Source organism: Oncorhynchus mykiss, chromosome 25 (assembly GCF_057628025.1).
Source record: "Oncorhynchus mykiss isolate SJ-2025 chromosome 25, ASM5762802v1, whole genome shotgun sequence".
NCBI lineage: Eukaryota > Metazoa > Chordata > Actinopteri > Salmoniformes > Salmonidae > Oncorhynchus > Oncorhynchus mykiss.
Window position 1 is genome coordinate 88513162 of NC_143046.1, and position 21710 is coordinate 88534871.

A 21710-nucleotide genomic window follows, 5' to 3' on the forward strand; every position below is an offset into this window, starting at 1 on the left:
TAGTTATCATTACTCATTGACTCAGTACTGGTACTCTGTGTATATAGCCTAGTTATCATTACTCAGTACTGGTACTCTGTGTATATAGCCTAGTTATCATTACTCAGTACTGGTACCCTGTGTATATAACCTAGTTATCATTACTCAGTACTGGTACCCTGTGTATATAGCCTAGTTATCATTACTCATTGTGTATTTATTATTACGTGTTTTTCTTTCTGTGTCTCTGTATTGTTGGGAAGGTCCCGCCAGGAAGCATTTCACTGTTAGTCCACAACCTGTTGATTAATTACCAAGCACGTGAGGAATAAACTGTGATTTGATTTTGTTTCTTTGCCGTAATAATGAACCTAGAAGAAATGCTCCTTAAAACGGTCGTTCTGCAAACCTTCCTCTCCTTACCTGTGAAAAACAGATTTTTTAATTACAATCACTGTCCTAAAACCCTGTTTTAATACAGTAGGCTACACAGTCTTTCACTGTTTGGTTGCGGTTCTCCTCACCTACGTCTGCACAGTGGTAACACACTCATCCTGCTGTGAAAGGAACTCTGCCTCTTTAAACACAGACCAGTCTTTAGCCTGCGCTTAATCTGTGACGTCACTTTCCCCGAACATTCACCCGCTTGGAAGTTTGTCCATATATGGAAGAGCGCTCCAGTTTCACGTAGCCACTAAGAACGACGCAAGACTGACCTGGGCTACCCCTTGTAGGCTATTCAGTTTAGGAGCGAGGCCTTCATGCAGCGAGTAGTTCCAGTATGTGGTTTTACCTTACAAGGTAGAGACCGTGGCCACGGCAGCACGGCTCTGTGTTTACATGACAGGGTTGAAGCCGTCCGGTGGCGCATCACCTCGCACAGCCCAGCTCAGCCAACCTTCTTGGTAATCTTGGGGACAAGAGAAACATGGAATCTGAGCTGAGATGAATGACGAGATCTCAAGAGTCACGAGCAGGAAACTCGGTTGATATGTGAAAAAATAAACAAAAGTACAAAATTATGTAACACATGGTAACTATATAACTACCGGTAAAATATTAACAAAATTAAAAACTTTACAACTCATTGGATTTGTCTTGAAATTTGTTTCAGCCATTTAGAGCCATTGCGTAAAAGCGCGTGAAATTGTTGGCTCATTGATTTGTAATTAATGGACAATTAATCATTTTTACAGACTCCATGTCTGGCACATTAACGTTATTATGTAGCCATCAGCGTTAAATAAATCATTAGTAACTAGCCTTTAACCTCAGTCATTAATGACCGGGAGGGCATTGTCGCTTTATGGACATTTGTTAACCTAGATGGCGTGTGTCAGTGGAGGCTACTGACGGGAGGACGGCTCATAATAATGACTGGAACAGAGCAAATGGAATGCCATCGAATAGATGGGAACCACGTGTGTTAGATGTATTTGTGTGTCAACAAGTTGCCTAGAAGACGCGACTCATATCCATTGATCCTTACTATAGATGACGATAATGGGGGTTGTGGTCGCCTCTTCCAGGGGGTAAGTGCCGCTTCTGAAAACAACCTGCAGCTATAGGCTCTACTGGTAGGAGGATGTACGCTTTTTGGCGTAGCCTACACTGAAACGGTAAATTACCGTAATACAGGCGCTAATGTTTGCGCGCATTAGTAATTTAGGTCTTTAAATTACATTGTTTCAAACTAAATTAAACACTTTGACAGATTAGAATGTATCCAATCAAAGTACCCGTATGTCCAGAGCAGACAACCTATACTAATACAATCAGCGTACAATAAGTAGTTGCACTGACAGCTGCTACAGCCAATTATGTGTGCCTGGTCGATAGTGGGCGGGCCTTATAACTCCCTTGTACCCAATCAAGTTGTATATTTTTGCCATTGAAGTTAATTTTTTCTTCACAGCAACATTTTGCTTCTGTCGGCAGCATCGCTCAAGGATCTGCCTACTTAGAATAGCGCTGTAGCTCGGAGGTTGAAACACATTGATAGAAAAAGAAAGGCGAGGGGTTTGTGTGATTTAGTAGAGAGCGAGCGAGAGAGAGGGGAAGGGAAAAGAGAGTCAGCGAAAGAGATACAGTGAATCCGGGCGACCGTTAATTTAATTCACACCGTCTTGATCGAGTGCGGTAGACGGTCGGTAACGTATTGTTGCAACATCCCCTCCGGTCCACCCCCGCGTGAGTCCCGGGGAATACAGGAGCGTGAAGAAGTATCATTCATGCCTACTTTCGACATGGATCCCTATGATGGAGATGAAAACAATTATATGCCTCAGGAAGATGACTGGGACCGGGATATGCTGTTGGACCCGGCGTGGGAGAAGCAGCAGAGGAAGGTGAATACAGTTTACCGTGTTATTTAAATATATATATAGTGATCTAGCTTCCTCTTTCCCGGTGTGGTGCAGCAGTGAGATGAGAGGGGAGAAGCAGCAGGAAACCTGTAGGCTATTTTGAAATTGATACTGCTCTTGGGAACTGGGAAGATTAACAAATACGCTTTTGTGTATTATTGACACCGGGGGGTGTTTTTGTAACTATTTTTACACTACATTTAGATAGGCTAACCGATGTGTCAACTGTCATATTGCAAATTCACCAAAACTTTTGAGTAGCCTAATGCGTTGACTAGCCTAAACATCACATTAAGGATTTCGGCTAGTTCTATCCTAATGTGTAAAAGCAGCCGACCGGATGTAGTTGAAGCAACATCGCAGAGCAACAGATGTCAGACATGTGTTCCTACTGCTGTATCATATCTCCTCTCCGCTTTCCTCCTCATCTCCTCTTCCCTCCTCCCCTCTTCCCTTTCCTCATCCTCTCCCCTTCCCTTCTCTCCTCTCCCCTTTCCTCATCTCCTTTCCTCCTCATGTCCTCTTCTGTCCTCTCCTCTCCCCTTTCCTCATCTCCTCTTCCCAACTCCTCTACCCTCCTTCCCTCCTCCCTTTCCTTCCTTCCTCCCTCCGCTCCCCTCTCCCCTTCTTTCCTCTCCTCCTATTGTAGGTGTCCCTATCTACCTCAGTTCTCCTCTCCTCCTATTGTAAGTGCCCCTATCTACCTCAGTTCTCCTCTCCTCCTATTGTAAGTGCCCCTATCTACCTCAGTTCTCCTCTCCTCCTATTGTAAGTGTCCCTATCTACCTCAGTTCTCCTCCCATCCTATTGTAAGTGCCCCTATCTACCTCAGTTCTCCTCTCCTCCTATTGTAAGTGCCCCTATCTACCTCAGTTCTCCTCTCCTCCTATTGTAAATGTCCCTATCTACCTCAGTTCCAGTGATGTCAACAGTATTAGAATATTCTGTGTGTGTGTGTGGTTCAGAACTAGTAAGTATGGACAGTGTACACTACACTGAGTTCCAATGGAATCATTCAAATGAAAGTATTTCGAGAGTGGCTGAAAACATTTGTGCCTGTGCTTGCTCTCTCTCTGTCTCTCGCTCTCTCTCTCACACTTTCCTTTTTTTGCTTTGAGAAAACAGGGAAGAAAACGCAGTGGAATCTGAGTAAGCATTGTGGTTAGAAGGGTTGGGCTTGGATCGGAGCGAGCGTGCCCTAAAATGGTCATAATCGTCCTCCTTCTCTTTACAGCAGCAGTTGGAAAAACTTTTCCTTTTTTTTTCTGCTTCGAAAGCTTTTGGCTTCCAGTTTCCTGAATTATGTTGTCATCGCCAGACGGCTACTGGTGTCGGTGAGAGAAGCACCGGGGCGGCTAGGTATGCGAGGTCAGGGGTTACACGTAAATAATTACAGATGCAGGGAGCCAACAACTAGCACGAGCCTGCCTGTCCTGAGACATTATCTGGAGGCTCTCACTACGGCAGTTTGAGTAGCTACAGTAGTCATAGGGAGGGAGCAAGGGAGAGGGAGGGAGTAAGGGGGAGGGAGGGAGGGAGCAAGGGGGAGAGGGAGGGAGGGAGTAAGGGGGAGGGAGAGGGAGGGAGCAGGGAGGAAGCAGGGGGGAGAGGGAGGGAGCAGGGGGGAGAGGGAGGGAGCAGGGGGGGGGGGAGAGAGGGAGGGAGCAGGGGGCGAGAGGGAGGGAGCAGAGGGGGAGGGAGCAGGGGGGAGAGGGAGGAAGCAGGGGGGAGGGAGCAGGGGGGAGAGGGAGGGAGGGAGGGAGCAGGGGAGGGAGGGAGCAGGGGAGGGAGTGAGGGAGCACGCTGAGTTTGAGTAGCTACCGTAGTAATACCATGGAATGACTGAGAATCCACTGGCAGTGCTTTATAGTCTCTCTTTTGAATCAAATGACAGTTTTGTTTAGACTTAATTTTTCATGCAAGGAAAGGGCCACTGTAGACCAAGGCTTTCAAAAGACTGAGCGATGTTCATAGTTTATGCCAAGATAGACAGCAGATACGTTCAGTAGAGGTGGTAGTATAAGCTAGACCAAACAAGGCATTGCAGTAATGCGATGAATTATACCCATTTAATTGTATGTATTATAGCCCGACTCTGTAAGGTAAGCTGTGCAGACAGAGAAACAGTAGGCCTGGACCCGCCCACAAATATATAAACAATGAAACAAAGGTACCCTGTGAGATTTCCCAGGTGTGGAGTAATTATACTTCGACAGACTTTATTTCTTTGGTCGTTGGGGGGGAGACCCACTCGTGCCTCAGCCCTCCTCAGTGACTGCTGTGTGGGCGGTCACACATAACAGGATTCATTATTCATTATGTGTTTCTGAATGTGAGGACACAAAGAGACAGAAGTGTGTTTATTGAATGGAGCTCTGACTAGACAAAAAAAAATATTATGGGATGGGAGCACGCTGACAGGGAGGGAGGGAGGGAGCACGCTGACAGGGAGGGGAGGGAGGGAGCACGCTGACAGGGAGGGGGAGGGAGGGAGCACGCTGACAGGGAGGGGAGGGAGGGAGCACGCTGACAGGGAGGGGAGGGAGGGAGCACGCTGACAGGGAGGGGAGGGAGGGAGCACGCTGACAGGGAGGAGAGGGAGGGAGCACGCTGACAGGGAGGAGAGGGAGGGAGCACGCTGACAGGGAGGAGAGGGAGGGAGCACGCTGACAGGGAGGGGAGGGAGGGAGCACGCTGACAGGGAGGGGAGGGAGGGAGCACGCTGACAGGGAGGAGAGGGAGGGAGCATGCTGACAGGGAGGAGAGGGAGGGAGGGAGGGAGGGAGCATGCTGACAGGGAGGGGAGGGAGGGAGCACGCTGACAGGGAGGAGAGGGAGGGAGGGAGCACGCTGACGGGGAGGGAGGGAGCACGCTGACAGGGAGGAGAGGGAGGGAGGGAGCACGCTGACGGGGAGGGAGGGAGCACGCTGACAGGGAGGGGAGGGAGGGAGCACGCTGACGGGGAGGGAGGGAGCACGCTGACAGGGAGGGGAGGGAGGGAGCACGCTGACAGGGAGGGAGGGAGCACGCTGACAGGGAGGGGAGGGAGGAATCACGCTGACAGGGATCGGAGGGAGGGAGGGAGCACACTGACAGGGAGGGGAGGGAGGGAGCACGCTGACAGGGAGGGGAGGGAGGGAGCACGCTGACAGGGAGGGAGGGAGGGAGGGAGCACACTGACAGGGAGGGGAGGGAGGGAGCATGCTGACAGGGAGGGAGGGAGCACACTGACAGGAAGGGGAGGGAGGGAGCACACTGACAGGAAGGGGAGGGAGGGAGCACACTGACAGGAAGGGGAGGGAGGGAGCACGCTGACAGGGAGGAGAGGGAGGGAGCACACTGACAGGGAGGAGAGGGAGGGAGCACACTGACAGGGAGGGGAGGGAGGGAGCACACTGACAGGGAGGGGAGGGAGGGAGCACACTGACAGGGAGGGGAGGGAGGGAGCACACTGGCAGGGAGGGGAGGGAGGGAGCACTCTGACAGGGAGGGAGGGAGGGAGCACGCTGACAGGGAGGAAGGAGGAGAGGGAGGGAGCACTCTGACAGGGGGGAGAGGGAGGGAGCACTCTGACAGGGAGGTGAGGGAGGGAGCACGCTGACAGGGAGGGAGCACGCTGACAGGGAGGGGAGGGAGGGAGCATGCTGACAGGGAGGAAGGAGGAGAGGGAGGGAGCACTCTGACAGGGGGAGAGGGAGGGAGCACGCTGACAGGGAGGGGAGGGAGGGAGCACGCTGACAGGGAGGAGAGGAAGGGAGCACGCTGACGGGGAGGGAGGGAGCACGCTGACGGGGAGGGAGGGAGCACGCTGACAGGGAGGGGAGGGAGGGAGCACGCTGACAGGGAGGAAGGAGGAGAGGGAGGGAGCACTCTGACAGGGGGAGAGGGAGGGAGCACGCTGACAGGGAGGGGAGGGAGGGAGCACGCTGACAGGGAGGAGAGGAAGGGAGCACGCTGACAGGGAGGGAGGGAGCACGCTGACAGGGAGGGAGCACGCTGACAGGGAGGGGAGGGAGGGAGCACGCTGATAGGGAGGGAGCACGCTGACAGGGAGGGGAGGGAGGGAGCACGCTGACAGGGAGGGGAGGGAGGGAGCACGCTGACAGGGAGGAGAGGAAGGGAGCACGCTGACGGGGAGGGAGGGAGCACGCTGACGGGGAGGGAGGGAGCACGCTGACAGGGAGGGGAGGGAGGGAGCACGCTGACAGGGAGGAAGGAGGAGAGGGAGGGAGCACTCTGACAGGGGGAGAGGGAGGGAGCACGCTGACAGGGAGGAGAGGAAGGGAGCACGCTGACAGGGAGGGAGGGAGCACGCTGACAGGGAGGGAGCACGCTGACAGGGAGGGGAGGGAGGGAGCACGCTGATAGGGAGGGAGCACGCTGACAGGGAGGGGAGGGAGGGAGCACGCTGACAGGGAGGGGAGGGAGGGAGCACACTGACAGGAAGGGGAGGGAGCAGGGGGAAGGAGGGAGCAGGCTGACAGGGAGGGGAGGGAGGGAGGGAGCACACTGACAGGGAGGGGAGGGAGGGAGCACACTGACAGGAAGGGGAGGGAGGGAGCTCGCTGACAGGGAGGAGAGGGAGGGAGCACGCTGACAGGGAGGAGAGGGAGGGAGCACGCTGACAGGGAGGGGAGGGAGGGAGCACTCTGACAGGGAGGGGAGGGAGCACGCTGACAGGGAGGGGAGGGAGCACTCTGACAGGGAGGAAGGAGGAGAGGGAGGGAGCACTCTGACAGGGGGGAGAGGGAGGGAGCACACTGACAGGGAGGAGAAGAAGGGAGCACGCTGACAGGGAGGGAGGAGAGGGAGCAGGCTGACAGGGAGGGGAGGGAGGGAGCATGCTGACAGGGAGGAGAGGGAGGGAGCAGGCTGACAGGGAGGGGAGGGAGGGAGCATGCTGACAGGGAGGAGAGGGAGGGAGGGAGCACGCTGACGGGGAGGGAGGGAGCACGCTGACAGGGAGGAGAGGGAGGGAGCACGCTGACAGGGAGGAGAGGGAGGGAGCATGCTGACACGGAGGAGAGGGAGGGAGGGAGGGAGCACGCTGACGGGGAGGGAGGGAGCACGCTGACAGGGAGGAGAAGGAGGGAGGGAGCACGCTGACAGGGAGGAGAGGGAGGGAGCACGCTGACAGGGAGGAGAGGGAGGGAGCACGCTGACAGGGAGGGGAGGGAGGGAGCATGCTGACGGGGAGGGGAGGGAGGGAGCACGCTGACAGGGAGAGGAGGGAGCACGCTGACAGGGAGGGGAGGGAGGAGAGGGAGGGAGCACGCTGACATTGAGGAAGGAGGAGAGGGAAGGAGCACTCTGACAGGGAGGAAAGGGAGGGAGCACTCTGACAGGGAGGTGAGGGAGGGAGCACGCTGACCGGGAGGAGAGGGAGGGAGGGGAGGGAGGGAGGGAGCACGCTGACAGGGAGGAAGGAGGGGAGGGAGGGAGCACACTGACAGGGAGGAAGGAGGAGAAGGAGGGAGGGAGCACGCTGACAGGGAGGAATGAGCAGAGGGAGGGAGCACTCTGACAGGGAGGAGAGGGAGGGAGCACGCTGACAGGGAGGGGAGGGAGGGAACACGCTGACAGGGATGAGAGGGAGGGAGGGAGCACGCTGACAGGGATGAGAGGGAGGGAGGGAGGGAACACTCTGACAGGGAGGGGAGGCAGGGAGCACGCTGACAGGGAGGAAGGAGGGGAGGGAGGGCGCACTCTGACAGGGAGGACAGGGAGGGAGGGAGGGAGGGAGCACGCTGACAAGGAGGAAGGAGGAGAGGGAGGGAGCACTCTGACAGGGAGGGGAGGCAGGGAGCACGCTGACAGGGAGGAAGGAGGAGAGGGAGCACTCTGACAGGGAGGGAGGGAGCACTCTGACAGGGAGGAAGGAGGGGAGGGAGGGAGCATGCTGACAGGGAGGAGGGAGGGAGCACGCTGACAGGGACGAAGGAGGAGAGGGAGGGAGCACGCTGACAGGGAGGAGAGGGAGGGAGCACGCTGACAGGGAGGAAGGAGGAGAGGGAGGGAGCACTCTGACAGGGAGGGGAGGGAGGGAGCACTCTGACAGGGAGGAAGGAGGGGAGGGAGGGAGGGAGCATGCTGACAGGGAGGAAGGAGGAGAGGGAGGGAGCACTCTGACAGGGAGGGGAGGGAGGGAGCACTCTGACAGGGAGGAAGGAGGGGAGGGAGGGAGGCAGCATGCTGACAGGGAGGAAGGAGGAGAGGGAGGGAGCACTCTGACAGGGAGGGGAGGGAGGGAGCACTCTGACAGGGAGGGGAGGGAGGGAGCACGCTGACAGGGAGGAAGGAGGAGAGGGAGGGGAGGGAGGGAGCACGCTGACAGGGAGGGGAGGGAGGGAGCACGCTGACAGGGAGGATGGAGGAGAGGGAGGGAGCACTCTGACAGGGAGGGAAGGGAGGGAGCACGCTGACAGGGAGGAAGGAGGGGAGGGAGGGAGCACTCTGACAGGGAGGAAGGAGGGGAGGGAGGGAGGGAGCATGCTGACAGGGAGGAGGGAGGGAGCACGCTGACAGGGAGGAAGGAGGGGAGGGAGGGAGCACGCTGACAGGGAGGAGAGGGAGGGAGCACGCTGACAGGGAGGAGAAGGAGGGAGCACGCTGACAGGGATGAAGGAGGGGAGGGAGGGAGCACGCTGACAGGGAGGAGAGGGAGGGAGCACGCTGACAGGGATGAAGGAGGGGAGGGAGGGAGCACGCTGACAGGGAGGAGAGGGAGGGAGGGAGCACGCTGACAGGGAGGAAGGAATTAGGGGAGGGAGGGAGCAAGCGGGGAGGGACACCCACTAGCCTCACCACAGATAAACCCATTGAATGTCCCTTGTTGATATTCATTATAAGAGTTTAGTGACCTTTTTCCTTCAGTGCCCCCCTAGTAGATCAATGGTACATGCATCCCAACATAGTGCACTACTTTTGACCAGAGCCGGAGTCCTATGTAGGGAATAGGGTGAATAGCATGCCATTTGGGACACACGTCCCATTGGATTTTGCTTTTCTGAGGGATATGATGTGGTTAGGAAATGTCCCCAGCATGTCTCAACTTGACTGTCAGGTATACAGACTGTCTCTCCTTCTCAGTGGAATCTGAATGACTCTCCCCTCCACCACTACATAGGTATACAGACTGTCTCTCCTTCTCAGTGGAATCTGAATGACTCTCCCCTCCACCACTACATAGGTATACAGACTGTCTCTCCTTCTCAGTGGAATCTGAATGACTCTCCCCTCCACCACTACATAGGTATACAGACTCTCTCCTTCTCAGTGGAATCTGAATGACTCTCCCCTCCACCACTACATAGGTATACAGACTGGACCAGGTGTGTCTTAGTGAATCAGGGCCAGGTGTGTCTTAGTGAAACAGGGCCAGGTGTGTCTTAGTGAAACAGGGCCAGGTGTGTCTTAGTGAATCAGGGCCAGGTGTGTCTTAGTGAAACAGGGCCAGGTGTGTCTTAGTGAATCAGGACCAGGTGTGTCTTAGTGAAACAGGGCCAGGTGTGTCTTAGTGAATCAGGGCCAGGTGTGTCTTAGTGAATCAGGGCCAGGTGTGTCTTAGTGAAACAGGGCCAGGTGTGTCTTAGTGAAACAGGGCCAGGTGTGTCTTAGTGAAACAGGGCCAGGTGTGTCTTAGTGAATCAGGGCCAGGTGTGTCTTAGTGAAACAGGGCCAGGTGTGTCTTAGTGAATCAGGACCAGGTGTGTCTTAGTGAAACAGGGCCAGGTGTGTCTTAGTGAATCAGGGCCAGGTGTGTCTTAGTGAATCAGGGCCAGGTGTGTCTTAGTGAAACAGGGCCAGGTGTGTCTTAGTGAATCAGGGCCAGGTGTGTCTTAGTGAAACAGGGCCAGGTGTGTCTTAGTGAATCAGGGCCAGGTGTGTCTTAGTGAAACAGGGCCAGGTGTGTCTTAGTGAATCAGGGCCAGGTGTGTCTTAGTGAATCAGGGCCAGGTGTGTCTTAGTGAAACAGGGCCAGGTGTGTCTTAGTGAAACAGGGCCAGGTGTGTCTTAGTGAATCAGGGCCAGGTGTGTCTTAGTGAATCAGGGCCAGGTGTGTCTTAGTGAATCAGGGCCAGGTGTGTCTTAGTGAATCAGGGCCAGGTGTGTCTTAGTGAATCAGGGCCAGGTGTGTCTTAGTGAAACAGGGCCAGGTGTGTCTTAGTGAATCAGGGCCAGGTGTGTCTTAGTGAATCAGGGCCAGGTGTGTCTTAGTGAATCAGGGCCAGGTGTGTCTTAGTGAAACAGGGCCAGGTGTGTCTTAGTGAATCAGGGCCAGGTGTGTCTTAGTGAAACAGGGCCAGGTGTGTCTTAGTGAAACAGGGCCAGGTGTGTCTTAGTGAATCAGGGCCAGGTGTGTCTTAGTGAATCAGGGCCAGGTGTGTCTTAGTGAATCAGGGCCAGGTGTGTCTTAGTGAATCAGGGCCAGGTGTGTCTTAGTGAAACAGGGCCAGGTGTGTCTTAGTGAATCAGGGCCAGGTGTGTCTTAGTGAATCAGGGCCAGGTGTGTCTTAGTGAAACAGGGCCAGGTAGTGAATCAGGGCCAGGTGTGTCTTAGTGAAACAGGGCCAGGTGTGTCTTAGTGAATCAGGGCCAGGTGTGTCTTAGTGAATCAGGGCCAGGTGTGTCTTAGTGAATCAGGGCCAGGTGTGTCTTAGTGAATCAGGACCAGGTGTGTCTTAGTGAATCAGGGCCAGGTGTGTCTTAGTGAAACAGGGCCAGGTAGTGAATCAGGGCCAGGTGTGTAGATTCACTGTTGCGACTCCTTATATACCAATAGGAGACATAAGGGCCAGGGTCATAAGTCTGAGATCAGGTTCACTTCCATAATGTAATATATGATTATATCTCTGTCTCAATTCAATTCAAGGGGCTTTATTGGCATGGGAAACATGTGTTAACATTGCCAAAGCAAGTGAGGTAGATAATATATAAAGTGAAATAACCAATAAAAATTAACAGTAAACATTACACATACAGAAGTTTCAAAACAATAAAGACATTACAAATGTCATATTATTTATATATATATATATATATATATATATATATATATATACAGTGTTGTAACAATGTACAAATGGTAAAGGACACAAGATAAAATAAATTAGTTCTTTCCAATGTGTCAAAGTAATTATCTTTTTGTTTTCTCATGATTTGGTTGGGTCTAATTGTGCTGTTGTCCTGGGGCTCTGTAGGGTGTGTTTGTGTTTGTGAACAGAGCCCCAGGACCAGCTTGCTTAGGGGACTCTTCTCCAGATTCATCTCTCTGTAGGTGATGACTCTGTCTCTCTCTCTCTCTCTCTCTCCCTCCTCTCTCTCTGTGTTCATAATCTCATCATCTAGAATAGACGTTTGTTGTAGCCAGAGCCCAGAGATGTCGTGACTGACTCTGAATGCAGGTGTTTACTGACTGACTGCTGAAGGCTAATTTGTCCAGGCTTGTCCTTATATGGAAGCGACTAGCATGTACCTTCAATTTACCATTAGAATGGCCAAGTCAAAGTCCAGACCTGAATCCAATCGAGAATCTGTGGAAAGAACTGAAAACTGCTGTTCACAAATGCTCTCCATCCAACCTCACTGCGCTCGAGCTGTTTTGCAAGGAGGAATGGGAAAAAAATGTCAGTCTCTCGATGTGCAAAACTGATAGAGACATACCCCAAGCGACTTACAGCTGTAATCGCAGCAAAAGGTGGCGCTACAAAGTATCAACTTAAGGGGGCTGAATAATTTTGCACGCCCAATTTTTCAGTTTTTGATTTGTTAAAAAAGTTTGAAATATCCAATAAATGTTCCACTTCATGATTGTGTCCCACTTGTTGTTGATTCTTCACAAAAAAATACAGTTTTATATCTTTATGTTTGAAGCCTGAAATGTGGCAAAAGGCCGCAAAGTTCAAGGGGGCCGAATACTTTCGCAAGGCACTGTACCTTCAATTTACCCCTGCTGGTAAACCTCTAGACCTCCCCTCTACTCCCTTTGTAGTTTTGGAGCCCCCGACATTCCCCAGCCTGTCTCCTCTGTGCCAGGGGGAAGATAAAGTTTTAATTGATTCCACGATCAATTCAATTCCAGGATAAATAATTGTTCATTCCGATCATGGCTGAGCCTGAAAGAGCAAGGCAAGTTATCTGGTTGGGTTGATATTGATATTATATATTGATGAAGGCCTAGCACTCGTCTGGCTGTGACACAAGTCATTTATAAATGATATGCAACGCAATGTGCTTTACAGGAGAAAACAGAATAAAAAAAAAAACGATACAAATTAAAGCTGAGATATTTACTACTCAACAAACATAAGATTACATTTATTTTTTAAAGAATGACAATACTGAACAACATAGAAAATACTGTAAGGAAAAGCAAAGCTAAAAAAAAAGGTGTTTTAAGATCTCTTTTAAATGTGTCCACAGTTTTGTCCACCTCAGGATCTCTGGTAGGCTATTCCGGAGGCTGGGGGGCATAGTAACTAGGGGCTGGGGGGCATAGTAACTAGGGGCTGGGGGGCATAGTAACTAGGGGCTGGGGGGCATAGTAACTAGGGGCTGGGGGGCATAGTAACTAGGGGCTGGGGGGCATAGTAACTAGGGGCTGGGGGGCATAGTAACTAGGGGCTGGGGGGCATAGTAACTAAAGGCTGGGGGGCATAGTAACTAAAGGCTGGGGGGCATAGTAACTAGGGGCTGGGGGGCATAGTAACTAGGGGCTGGGGGGCATAGTAACTAGGGGCTGGGGGGCATAGTAACTAGGGGCTGGGGGGCATAGTAACTAAAGGCTGGGGGGCACAGTAACTAAAGGCTGGGGGCACAGTAACTAAAGGCTGGGGGGCACAGTAACTAAAGGCTGGGGGGCACAGTAACTAAAGGCTGGGGGGCATAGTAACTAAAGGCTGTCTCTCCATGCCTCTTGGTCCCCCTCAGGATCTCTGGTAGGCTATTCCAGAGGCTGGGGGCATAGTAACTAAAGGCTGGGGGGCATAGTAACTAAAGGCTGGCTCCCCATGCCTCTTGGCCCCCCTCAGGTTCTCTGGTAGGCTATTCCAGAGGCTGGGGGCATAGTAACTAAAGGCTGTCTCTCCATGCCTCTTGGTCCCCCTCAGATTCTCTGGCAGGGTATTCCAGAGGCTGGGGACATAGTAACTAAAGGCTGGGGACATAGTAACTAAAGGCTGGGGGCTTAGTAACTAAAGGCTGTCTCTCCATGCCTCTTGGTCCCCTCTCTGGCAGGGTATTCCAGAGGCTGGGGGGCATAATAACTCAAATGTGCAGCCAGATTCTCTCGCTGTGCTTTGGCTCCAACAATAAGTGCCTCGGTCTCGTCTTGATTTAGCTGGAGAAAGTTGTGAACCATCCCAAGTATTTAAATCACTAATACAGTCTAATAATTTATCCGTGGAGCTAAAAATCCTCTGGTGACACAGAAATGTAAAGTTGGATTCGTCTGTGTAGCAGTGAAAATCAACGCTGTGCTTTCTGATAACGTGTGCCAAAGGGTAACGTATATATCAACTGAACACTAATGTGATATGTATTTTCTCTGAGTTATGTTCACCAAGGGTGACAGAGAACTCTTGACCGGTTAAATAGGTCCTAAACCAATTTAGATCTGGACCCGGAGAGGCCAACCCACCTCTCCAGTCCGTACAGAAGGACATCATGGCCAACCCACCTCTCCAGTCCGTACAGAAGGACATCATGGCCAACCCACCTCTCCAGTCCGTACAGAAGGACATCATGGCCAACCCACCTCTCCAGTCTGTACAGAAGGACATCATGGCCAACCCACCTCTCCAGTCCGTACAGAAGGACATCATGGCCAACCCACCTCTCCAGTCCGTACAGAAGGACATCATGGCCAACAGTGTTGAAGGCAGCACTTACATTTAAGAGAAACAGTGACAGAGAGTTGTTTGGCATCTGTGTTGGCTCTAAGAGAATTTACCACTTTAACTAAGGCTGTCTCAGTGCTGTGTTGGACACCAAAACCAGATTTCCATTTCTTTTCAGCTGGGCTTTTACATTTTTTATTTTTTTTTAAATTATAGTTGGCACTTAAACAATCATTTAGCTGTTTTAACACCAATTTCTCCGGAATGTTGGCTTAAGAATAGGTTGCAAAATGGCTGAAATTTGCTAGAAGCTGAAAAATCTAGATTACTTCTCTTCAGAAGGGGTTTCACCAGAGCAGTTTTTAGTGCCGCGGGGAAAGTGCCTGTGAACAGGGAGAGATTAACAATATCTTGCATGTCTTCTTATATGCAATTAAAAACTGTTTGGAAAAAGGTGGTGGGGATAGGATCGTGACGACAACAGGTAGAGAGAGGGCTTAAGTTGTAATATCACTTTCCTGAGCGTGTCTGTGTCAACCAGGGAAAATAATTCCATAGAGCCTTTTGTGTAGTAGGCTTGGGCACATATCATCAAACTTCTCAACAGGTCTTGGGATGTCCAGTAGAAAGCCCCTTGGTAATTACCAGGTCCAGTAGAAAGCCCCTTGGTAATAACCAGGTCCAGAGTATGGCTGTGGTTATGGATGGGCCCAGTAGAAAGCCCCTTGGTAATTACCAGGTCCACTAGAAAGCCCCTTGGTAATAACCAGGCCCAGAGTATGGCTGTGGTTATGGCTGGGCCCAGTAGAAAGCCCCTTGGTAATTACCAGGTCCACTAGAAAGCCCCTTGGTAATAACCAGGTCCAGAGTATGGCTGTGGTTATGGCTGGGCCCAGTAGAAAGCCCCTTGGTAATAACCAGGTCCAGAGTATGACTGTAGTTATGGCTGGGCCCAGTAGAAAGCCCCTTGGTAATAACCAGGTCCAGAGTATGGCTGTGGTTATGGCTGGGCCCAGGAGAAAGCCCCTTGGTAATAACCAGGTCCAGAGTATGGCTGTGGTTATGGATGGGCCCAGTAGAAAGCCCCTTGGTAACAACCAGGTCCAGAGTATGGCTGTGGTTATGGATGGGCCCAGTAGAAAGCCCCTTGGTAACAACCAGGTCCAGAGTATGGCTGTGGTTATGGCTGGGCCCAGTAGAAAGCCCCTTGGTAATAACCAGGTCCAGAGTATGGCTGTGGTTATGGCTGGGCCCAGTAGAAACCCCTTGGTAACAACCAGGTCCAGAGTATGGCTGTGGTTATGGCTGGGCCCAGTAGAAAGCCCCTTGGTAACAACCAGGTCCAGAGTATGGCTGTGGTTATGGATGGGCCCAGTAACATGTTGGATAAAGTTCATAGAGCTCAAAAGATTCATACATTCAATGGTCTTGGAGTCAGTCTCTTTGTCAACATGAATATTAAAATCGCCCAACACAATGATTTGATCACAGTTCTCAAGGACAATAGACAATAGTTCAGAGAAATCAGTAAAGGAAGTTGGGCAGTGCTTTGGAGTCCTATACAGGGTTATGACCACTGGTGGCTGACATTTTAAACAGTATAGCGTTATGCGTTATTGGGGGGTTGGAGCTTCAATAAGAGCGGGACAACAAATCAACTTTGCGCTCAGTAATGAGGTCATAAACGAGAAAGCTTTTACTTGTGATTGCTCTAACATTTGGGGCGTCTACCTCGAGGTAACCAATGGAATGACAACCAAATTATTAACGTTGAAGAGCATGCATTTAGTTTAACTTGCATTTAAGAGCAGTTGGAGGCCACGGAAGGAGAGTTGTATGGCATTGTAGCTTGTTTGGAGGTTTGTTAACACAGTGTCCAAAGAAGGGTCGGATGTATACAGAATGCTGTCGTCTGCATAGAGGTGGATCAAAGAATCACCAGCAGCAAGAGCGTCGTCATTGATGTATACAGAGAAGAGAGTCGGCCCGAGAATTGAACCCCGTGGCACCCCCATAGCGACTGCCAGAGGTCTGGACAACATGCCCTCCGATTTGACACACTGAACTCTATCAGAGAAGTTGTTGGTGAACCAGGCGAGGCAATCATTTGAGAAACCAAGGCTGTTGAGTCTGCCAATAAGAATGTGGTGATTGACAGAGTCGAAAGCATTGGCCAGGTCGATGAATATGGCTGCACAGTAATGTCTCTTATCGATGGCCGATATGATATCCTTTAGAACCTCCAGCGTGGCTGAGGTGTATCCATGACCAGCTCTGAAACCAGATTGCATAGCAGAGAAGGTGCGGTGGGATTCAAAATGGTTGGTGATCTGTTTGTTAACTTGACTTTCGAAGACCTTAGAAAGGCAGGGTAGGATAGATATAGGTCTGTAGCAGTTTGGGTCTAGAGTGTCTCCCCCTTTGAAGAGGGGGATGACCCCGACAGCTTTCCAATCTTTGTGGATCTCAGACGATACGAAAGAGAGGTTAAAGAGGCTAGTAATAGGGGTTGCAACAATTTCGGCAAATCATTTTAGAAAGAGAAGGGTCCAGATTGTCCAGCCCGGCTGATTTGTAGGGGTCTGTTGACCGGGGTAGGGGTAGCCAGGTGGAAAGCATGGCCAGCCGTAGAAAAATGCTTATTGAAATTATCCATTTTTGTGGATTTATCGGTGGTGACAGTGTTTCCTAGCCTCAGTGCAGTGGGCAGCTGGGACGAGGTGCTCTTATTCTCCATGGACTTTAGTGTCCCAGAACTTTTTTGAGTTTGTGCTACAGGATGCACATTTCTGCTTGAAAAAGCTAGCCTTAGCTTTCCTAACTGCCTGTGTATATTGGTTCCTAACTTCCCTGAAAAGTTGCATATCACGGGGGCTATTCGATGCTAATGCAGTACGCCAAATAATCTTTTTGTGCTGGTCAAGGGTAGTCAGGTCTGGAGTGAACCAAGGGATATATCTATTCCTGGTTCTACATTTTTTGAATGGGGCATGCTTATTTAAGATGGTGAGGAAAGCACTTTTAAATAATAGTCAGGCATCCTTTACTGAAGGGATGAGGTCAATATCTTTCCAGGATACCCGGGCCAGGTCGATTAGAAAGGCCTGCTCGCTGAAGTGTTTTAGGTAGCGTTTGACAGTGAAGAGGAGTGGTCGTTTGACCACAGACCCATTACGGATGCAGGCAATGAGGCATTGATCACTTTTGTTGAAAACAGCAGAGGTGTATTTGGAGGGAAAGTTGATTAGGATGATATCTATGAGGGTGCCCGTGTTTACGGATTTGGGGTTGTACCTGGTAGGTTCATTGATCAATTGTGTGAGATTGAGGGCATCAAGCTTAGATTGTAGGATGGCCGGGGTGTTAAAAATGTCACAGTTTAGGTCACCTTGTAGCACGAGCTCTGAAGACAGATGGGGGGCAATCAAATCACAGGCACCGCTGGGGGCAGAGGGTGGTCTATAGCAGGCGGCAACGGTGAGCGACTTGTTTCTGGAAAGGTGGATTTTAAAAGTTGAAGCTCAAATTTTTTGGGTACAGACCTGGATAGTAGGACACAACTCTGCAGGCTATCTCTGCAGTAGATTGCTACACCGCCCCCTTTGGCAGTTCCATGTTGTCGGAAAATGTTATAGTTAGGGATGGAGATTTCAGGGTTTTTGGTGGACTTCCTAAGCCAGGATTCAGACACGGCTAGAACATCCGGGTTGGCAGAGTGTGTTAAAGCAGTGAATAAAACAAACTTAGGGAGGAGGCTTCCTTCAATATAAAGTTGTTTTGACGAAAATGAATAAAGTGTCAGTTTTGTCTCTTTCAAGAGGTTGGAGTAGTAACATGTTCAAATAATTAAAACATTGGCCTGAATCTAGGTTGTTTCTTTAGATTTCGAGAAAACTGAATACATTTTTTTCACTTCTCTCATTGACTTCTCAAGTAGAAACCCCTAGTCTGTTTCGCAATAGTTCCTGGAAGACTTGTGATGTTGCGCCTCTGGGTTTAGAAACTCGGTGCCAATATCGTCTGATGTGTATATATTTAATGAATGGTGTCCACAAGTCCTTCTGAAAATACTGTTTTAAATAGTGTTTTATTGCAATTTATTTATTCTACCCTGCTCCATCTAAAATGACATTTTAAGGAACGTACAACATGTCTGAAGATTACTTTTCAACATGGCCTTCTCCCGAGCGTTCTCACCACTTCTCTCTCCAGAGCGTTCTCACCACCTCTCTCTCCCGAGCGTTCTCACCACCTCTCTCTCCCGAGCGTTCTCACCACCTCTCTCTCCCGAGCGTTCTCACCACCTCTCTCTCCCGAGCGTTCTCACCACCTCTCTCTCCCGAGCATTCTCACCACCTCTCTCTCCCGAGCGTTCTCACCACCTCTCTCTCCCGAGCGTTCTCACCACCTCTCTCTCCCGAGCGTTCTCACCACTTCTGTCTCCCGAACGTTCTCACCACTTCTCTCTCCCGAGCGTTCTCACCACTTCTCTCTCCCGAGCGTTCTCACTACATAGAAAAAGGTTTTCATGACTGAGATCCGCTTTGCTCCAGGACCCAGGACATTAGAGAGCGAGAGTTATGAGCTGATATGTCCACGGAAGGTTGAATTGGTACATGTTCCAGGGTTAGATGAGCGGTTTGCAGGCAGTGCGTGTGTGTTTGTTTTGTGTGTGTGTGTGTGTGTGTCTGGTCTGTCATAGTTGATCCAGTCCAGTTCTAAATCTCAGAGAAACTTTTTATCCCCAATGACTCGACCCCAGTCACGCTGCCTTGCCCATGCCTCGTTTCCACTGATGGATGGGGTCACACACACACACACACACACACACACACACACACACACACACACACACACACACACACACACACACACCCATCGCAGGAAATTTAATTTGTCTGCTGGTAGTGTGATTACCCTAAAGAAGGAATCCTGACTTGACACTCTACTCTCTCCTCTTCTCTCTCTCCTCGCTCTCCTCTTCTCTCCTTTTGTCTCTCCTTCTTCTCTCTCTCCCCCTGCCCTTAACACAGCTACCCAGACCTTGCCAAAATCATAGAGGAAATTTCTTCCCATAGCTTTTTGTCTGGTTTGGAAAGCGTTTCTTTGTAGTTCCAACACGCAGACTCTGTCCCTTGGGTTTTGGGAGTGCAAAATACATTTCTTCCTTATTAAGTTATAAATGCAGACGTCGGTGTGTACAGAATGCACTGTTTGAAGAGTCAAATGTGTGCCACTAACCAGCCGCTATCTGGGGAGTTCTGTAATGCCACCAGGACATCCATGCAAATATTCACTTCAGTTGTTTTCTCAGGCCTCTATGGTCCAAATATGGACATAGACTTTCATTAGACATGGGTTCCAAATGCTGTTAAAGGGATGGCTGGCTCTGTTAAAGGGATGGCTGGCTCTGTTAAAGGGATGGCTGGCTCTGTTAAAGGGCTGGCTGGCTCTGTTAAAGGGATGGCTGGCTCTGTTAAAGGGATGGCTGGCTCTGTTAAAGGGATGGCTGGCTCTGTTAAAGGGCTGGCTGGCTCTGTTAAAGGGATGGCTGGCTCTGTTAAAGGGATGGCTGGCTCTGTTAAAGGGATGGCTGGCTCTGTTAAAGGGATGGCTGGCTCTGTTAAAGGGATGGCTGGCTCTGTTAAAGGGATGGCTGGCTCTGTTAAAGGGATGGCTGGCTCTGTTAAAGGGATGGCTGGCTCTGTTAAAGGGATGGCTGGCTCTGTTAAAGGGATGGCTGGCTCTGTTAAAGGGATGGCTGGCTCTGTTAAAGGGATGGCTGGCTCTGTTAAAGGGATGGCTGGCTCTGTTAAAGGGATGGCTGGCTCTGTTAAAGGGATGGCTGGCTGGCTCTGTTAAAGGGATGGCTGGCTGGCTCTGTTAAAGGGATGGCTGGCTGGCTCTGTTAAAGGGATGGCTGGCTGGCTCTGTTAAAGGGATGGCTGGCTGGCTCTGTTAAAGGGATGGCTGGCTGGCTCTGTTAAAGGGATGGCTGGCTCTGTTAAAGGGATGGCTGGCTCTGTTAAAGGGCTGGCTGGCTCTGTTAAAGGGATGGCTGGCTGGCTCTGTTAAAGGGATGGCTGGCTCTGTTAAAGGGATGACCCCAGGTCAGTGTCCTGCTTTTCATCCCCTTAAAGCCTTCAAGACTTTTTGTTGTTGTGAATTTCAATAGCAGAAAGCAAGATGGTGTAATTGATCCAAAACCCTTAGACTCTGTAGTGACTCTCTATGGAGTGTGAATTGCACAAGTTGCAGAAAGCAAGATGGTTTGTAGTAAAAAACCCATGCTGAGAGCCAGACTTGTGGGAACTGAATTCCTCATCCAACATGGGAACCTGGGGTCAGTGTTCACGTCCTGTGGAGTCAGGGGGTGAAGAGAAGACTTTTTACACATACATACACACACACACACACACACACACACAGTGCAACAATGTTTCTGTCTGCTTCCACCGAGGCAACATTATGGTCAATAATGAACGACCCTGGGGCAGAGTGGTGTTTGTGTGTGTGTGCATGTTTCCAGGGGATTTCCAGTAGGGTAACAGCATAGTGGGTTCTTTGACTCAATATAATATCAATTAGAATCAGGACATTTGTATTTGTGCGTGTGAACAGGGGGAGGGGTGAGTCTTTGTTAACAACAGCTGGTGTGGGATATCTAATATGAAGGAAGTCTCGAGGTATCGCACGCCTGAGGTAGAATATCTCATGATAAGCTGTAGACCACACTATTTACCAAGTAAGTTTATCTATATTTTTTGTAACTGTCTATTTACCACCACAAATCAATTCTGTCACTAAAGACCGCGCCCCAGCGGTCGGCGCTCCTAGTGGCCCGGTGCAACTAGAAGGGGAAGAAACTTAGATCACCACCTTTACTGCACACACAGAGACGAGTACCTCCATTTGGCAAATCTGGGCTAACTCTATCTTCCTGATTCCTGTTTACAAGCAAAAAAAACTCAAACAGGAAGTACCATATACTTGGCCATATTGTCTATACACACCATCATATCATATTTATATATATTTATGTTCCGGACTCAGACATTGCACTTTCTAATTTTTCTTAATTCCTTTATTTTTATTTTTTAGATTTGCATGTATTTTTAGGTAATACTGCACTGTTGGAGCTAGAAACATAAGCATTTTGCTACACCCTCGATAACATCTACAAAATATGTGTCCTCGACCAATAACATTTGATTTGATACCAGTGACGCGCTCAATACGGAAGTGGTTTCACTAGCACAGACTGGAATATGTTCCGGGATTAATCCGATAACATTGAGAAGTTTACCACATCAGTCACCGGCTTCATTAATAAGTGCATCGACAACGACGTCGTCTCAACATTGACCGTACGTACATATCCCGACCAGAAGCCATGGATCACAGGCAACATCCGCACTGAGCTAAAGACTAGTGCTGTCGCTTTCACTGACATTTTCAACCTCTCCCTGACCCAGTCTGTAATACCTACATGTTTCAAGCAGACTACACCAAGGTAACCCGTCTAAA

The 21710-nt window shown here is 50.5% G+C and overlaps 1 protein-coding gene across 6 annotated transcripts in view; it reads left to right on the forward strand.

The window, feature by feature from the left end:
• The first annotated feature begins 668 nt into the window (after window positions 1–668).
• The window catches only part of LOC110504277 (alpha-actinin-1), a 124100-nt gene continuing 103058 nt past the window's right edge, over window positions 669–21710 (forward strand). For 3 of the 6 annotated variants that reach the window (XM_090221383.1, XM_036962558.2, XM_036962560.2), the window contains exon 1: window positions 1867–2327. In XM_090221383.1, the coding sequence (XP_090077509.1) occupies window positions 2211–2327 (117 nt within the window). In that variant the 5' untranslated portion in view covers window positions 1867–2210. Of the gene's footprint in view, window positions 2328–21710 lie in introns of all 6 variants that reach the window. The other 3 variants (XM_036962557.2, XM_036962559.2, XM_036962561.2) reach the window with 2 other exon arrangements.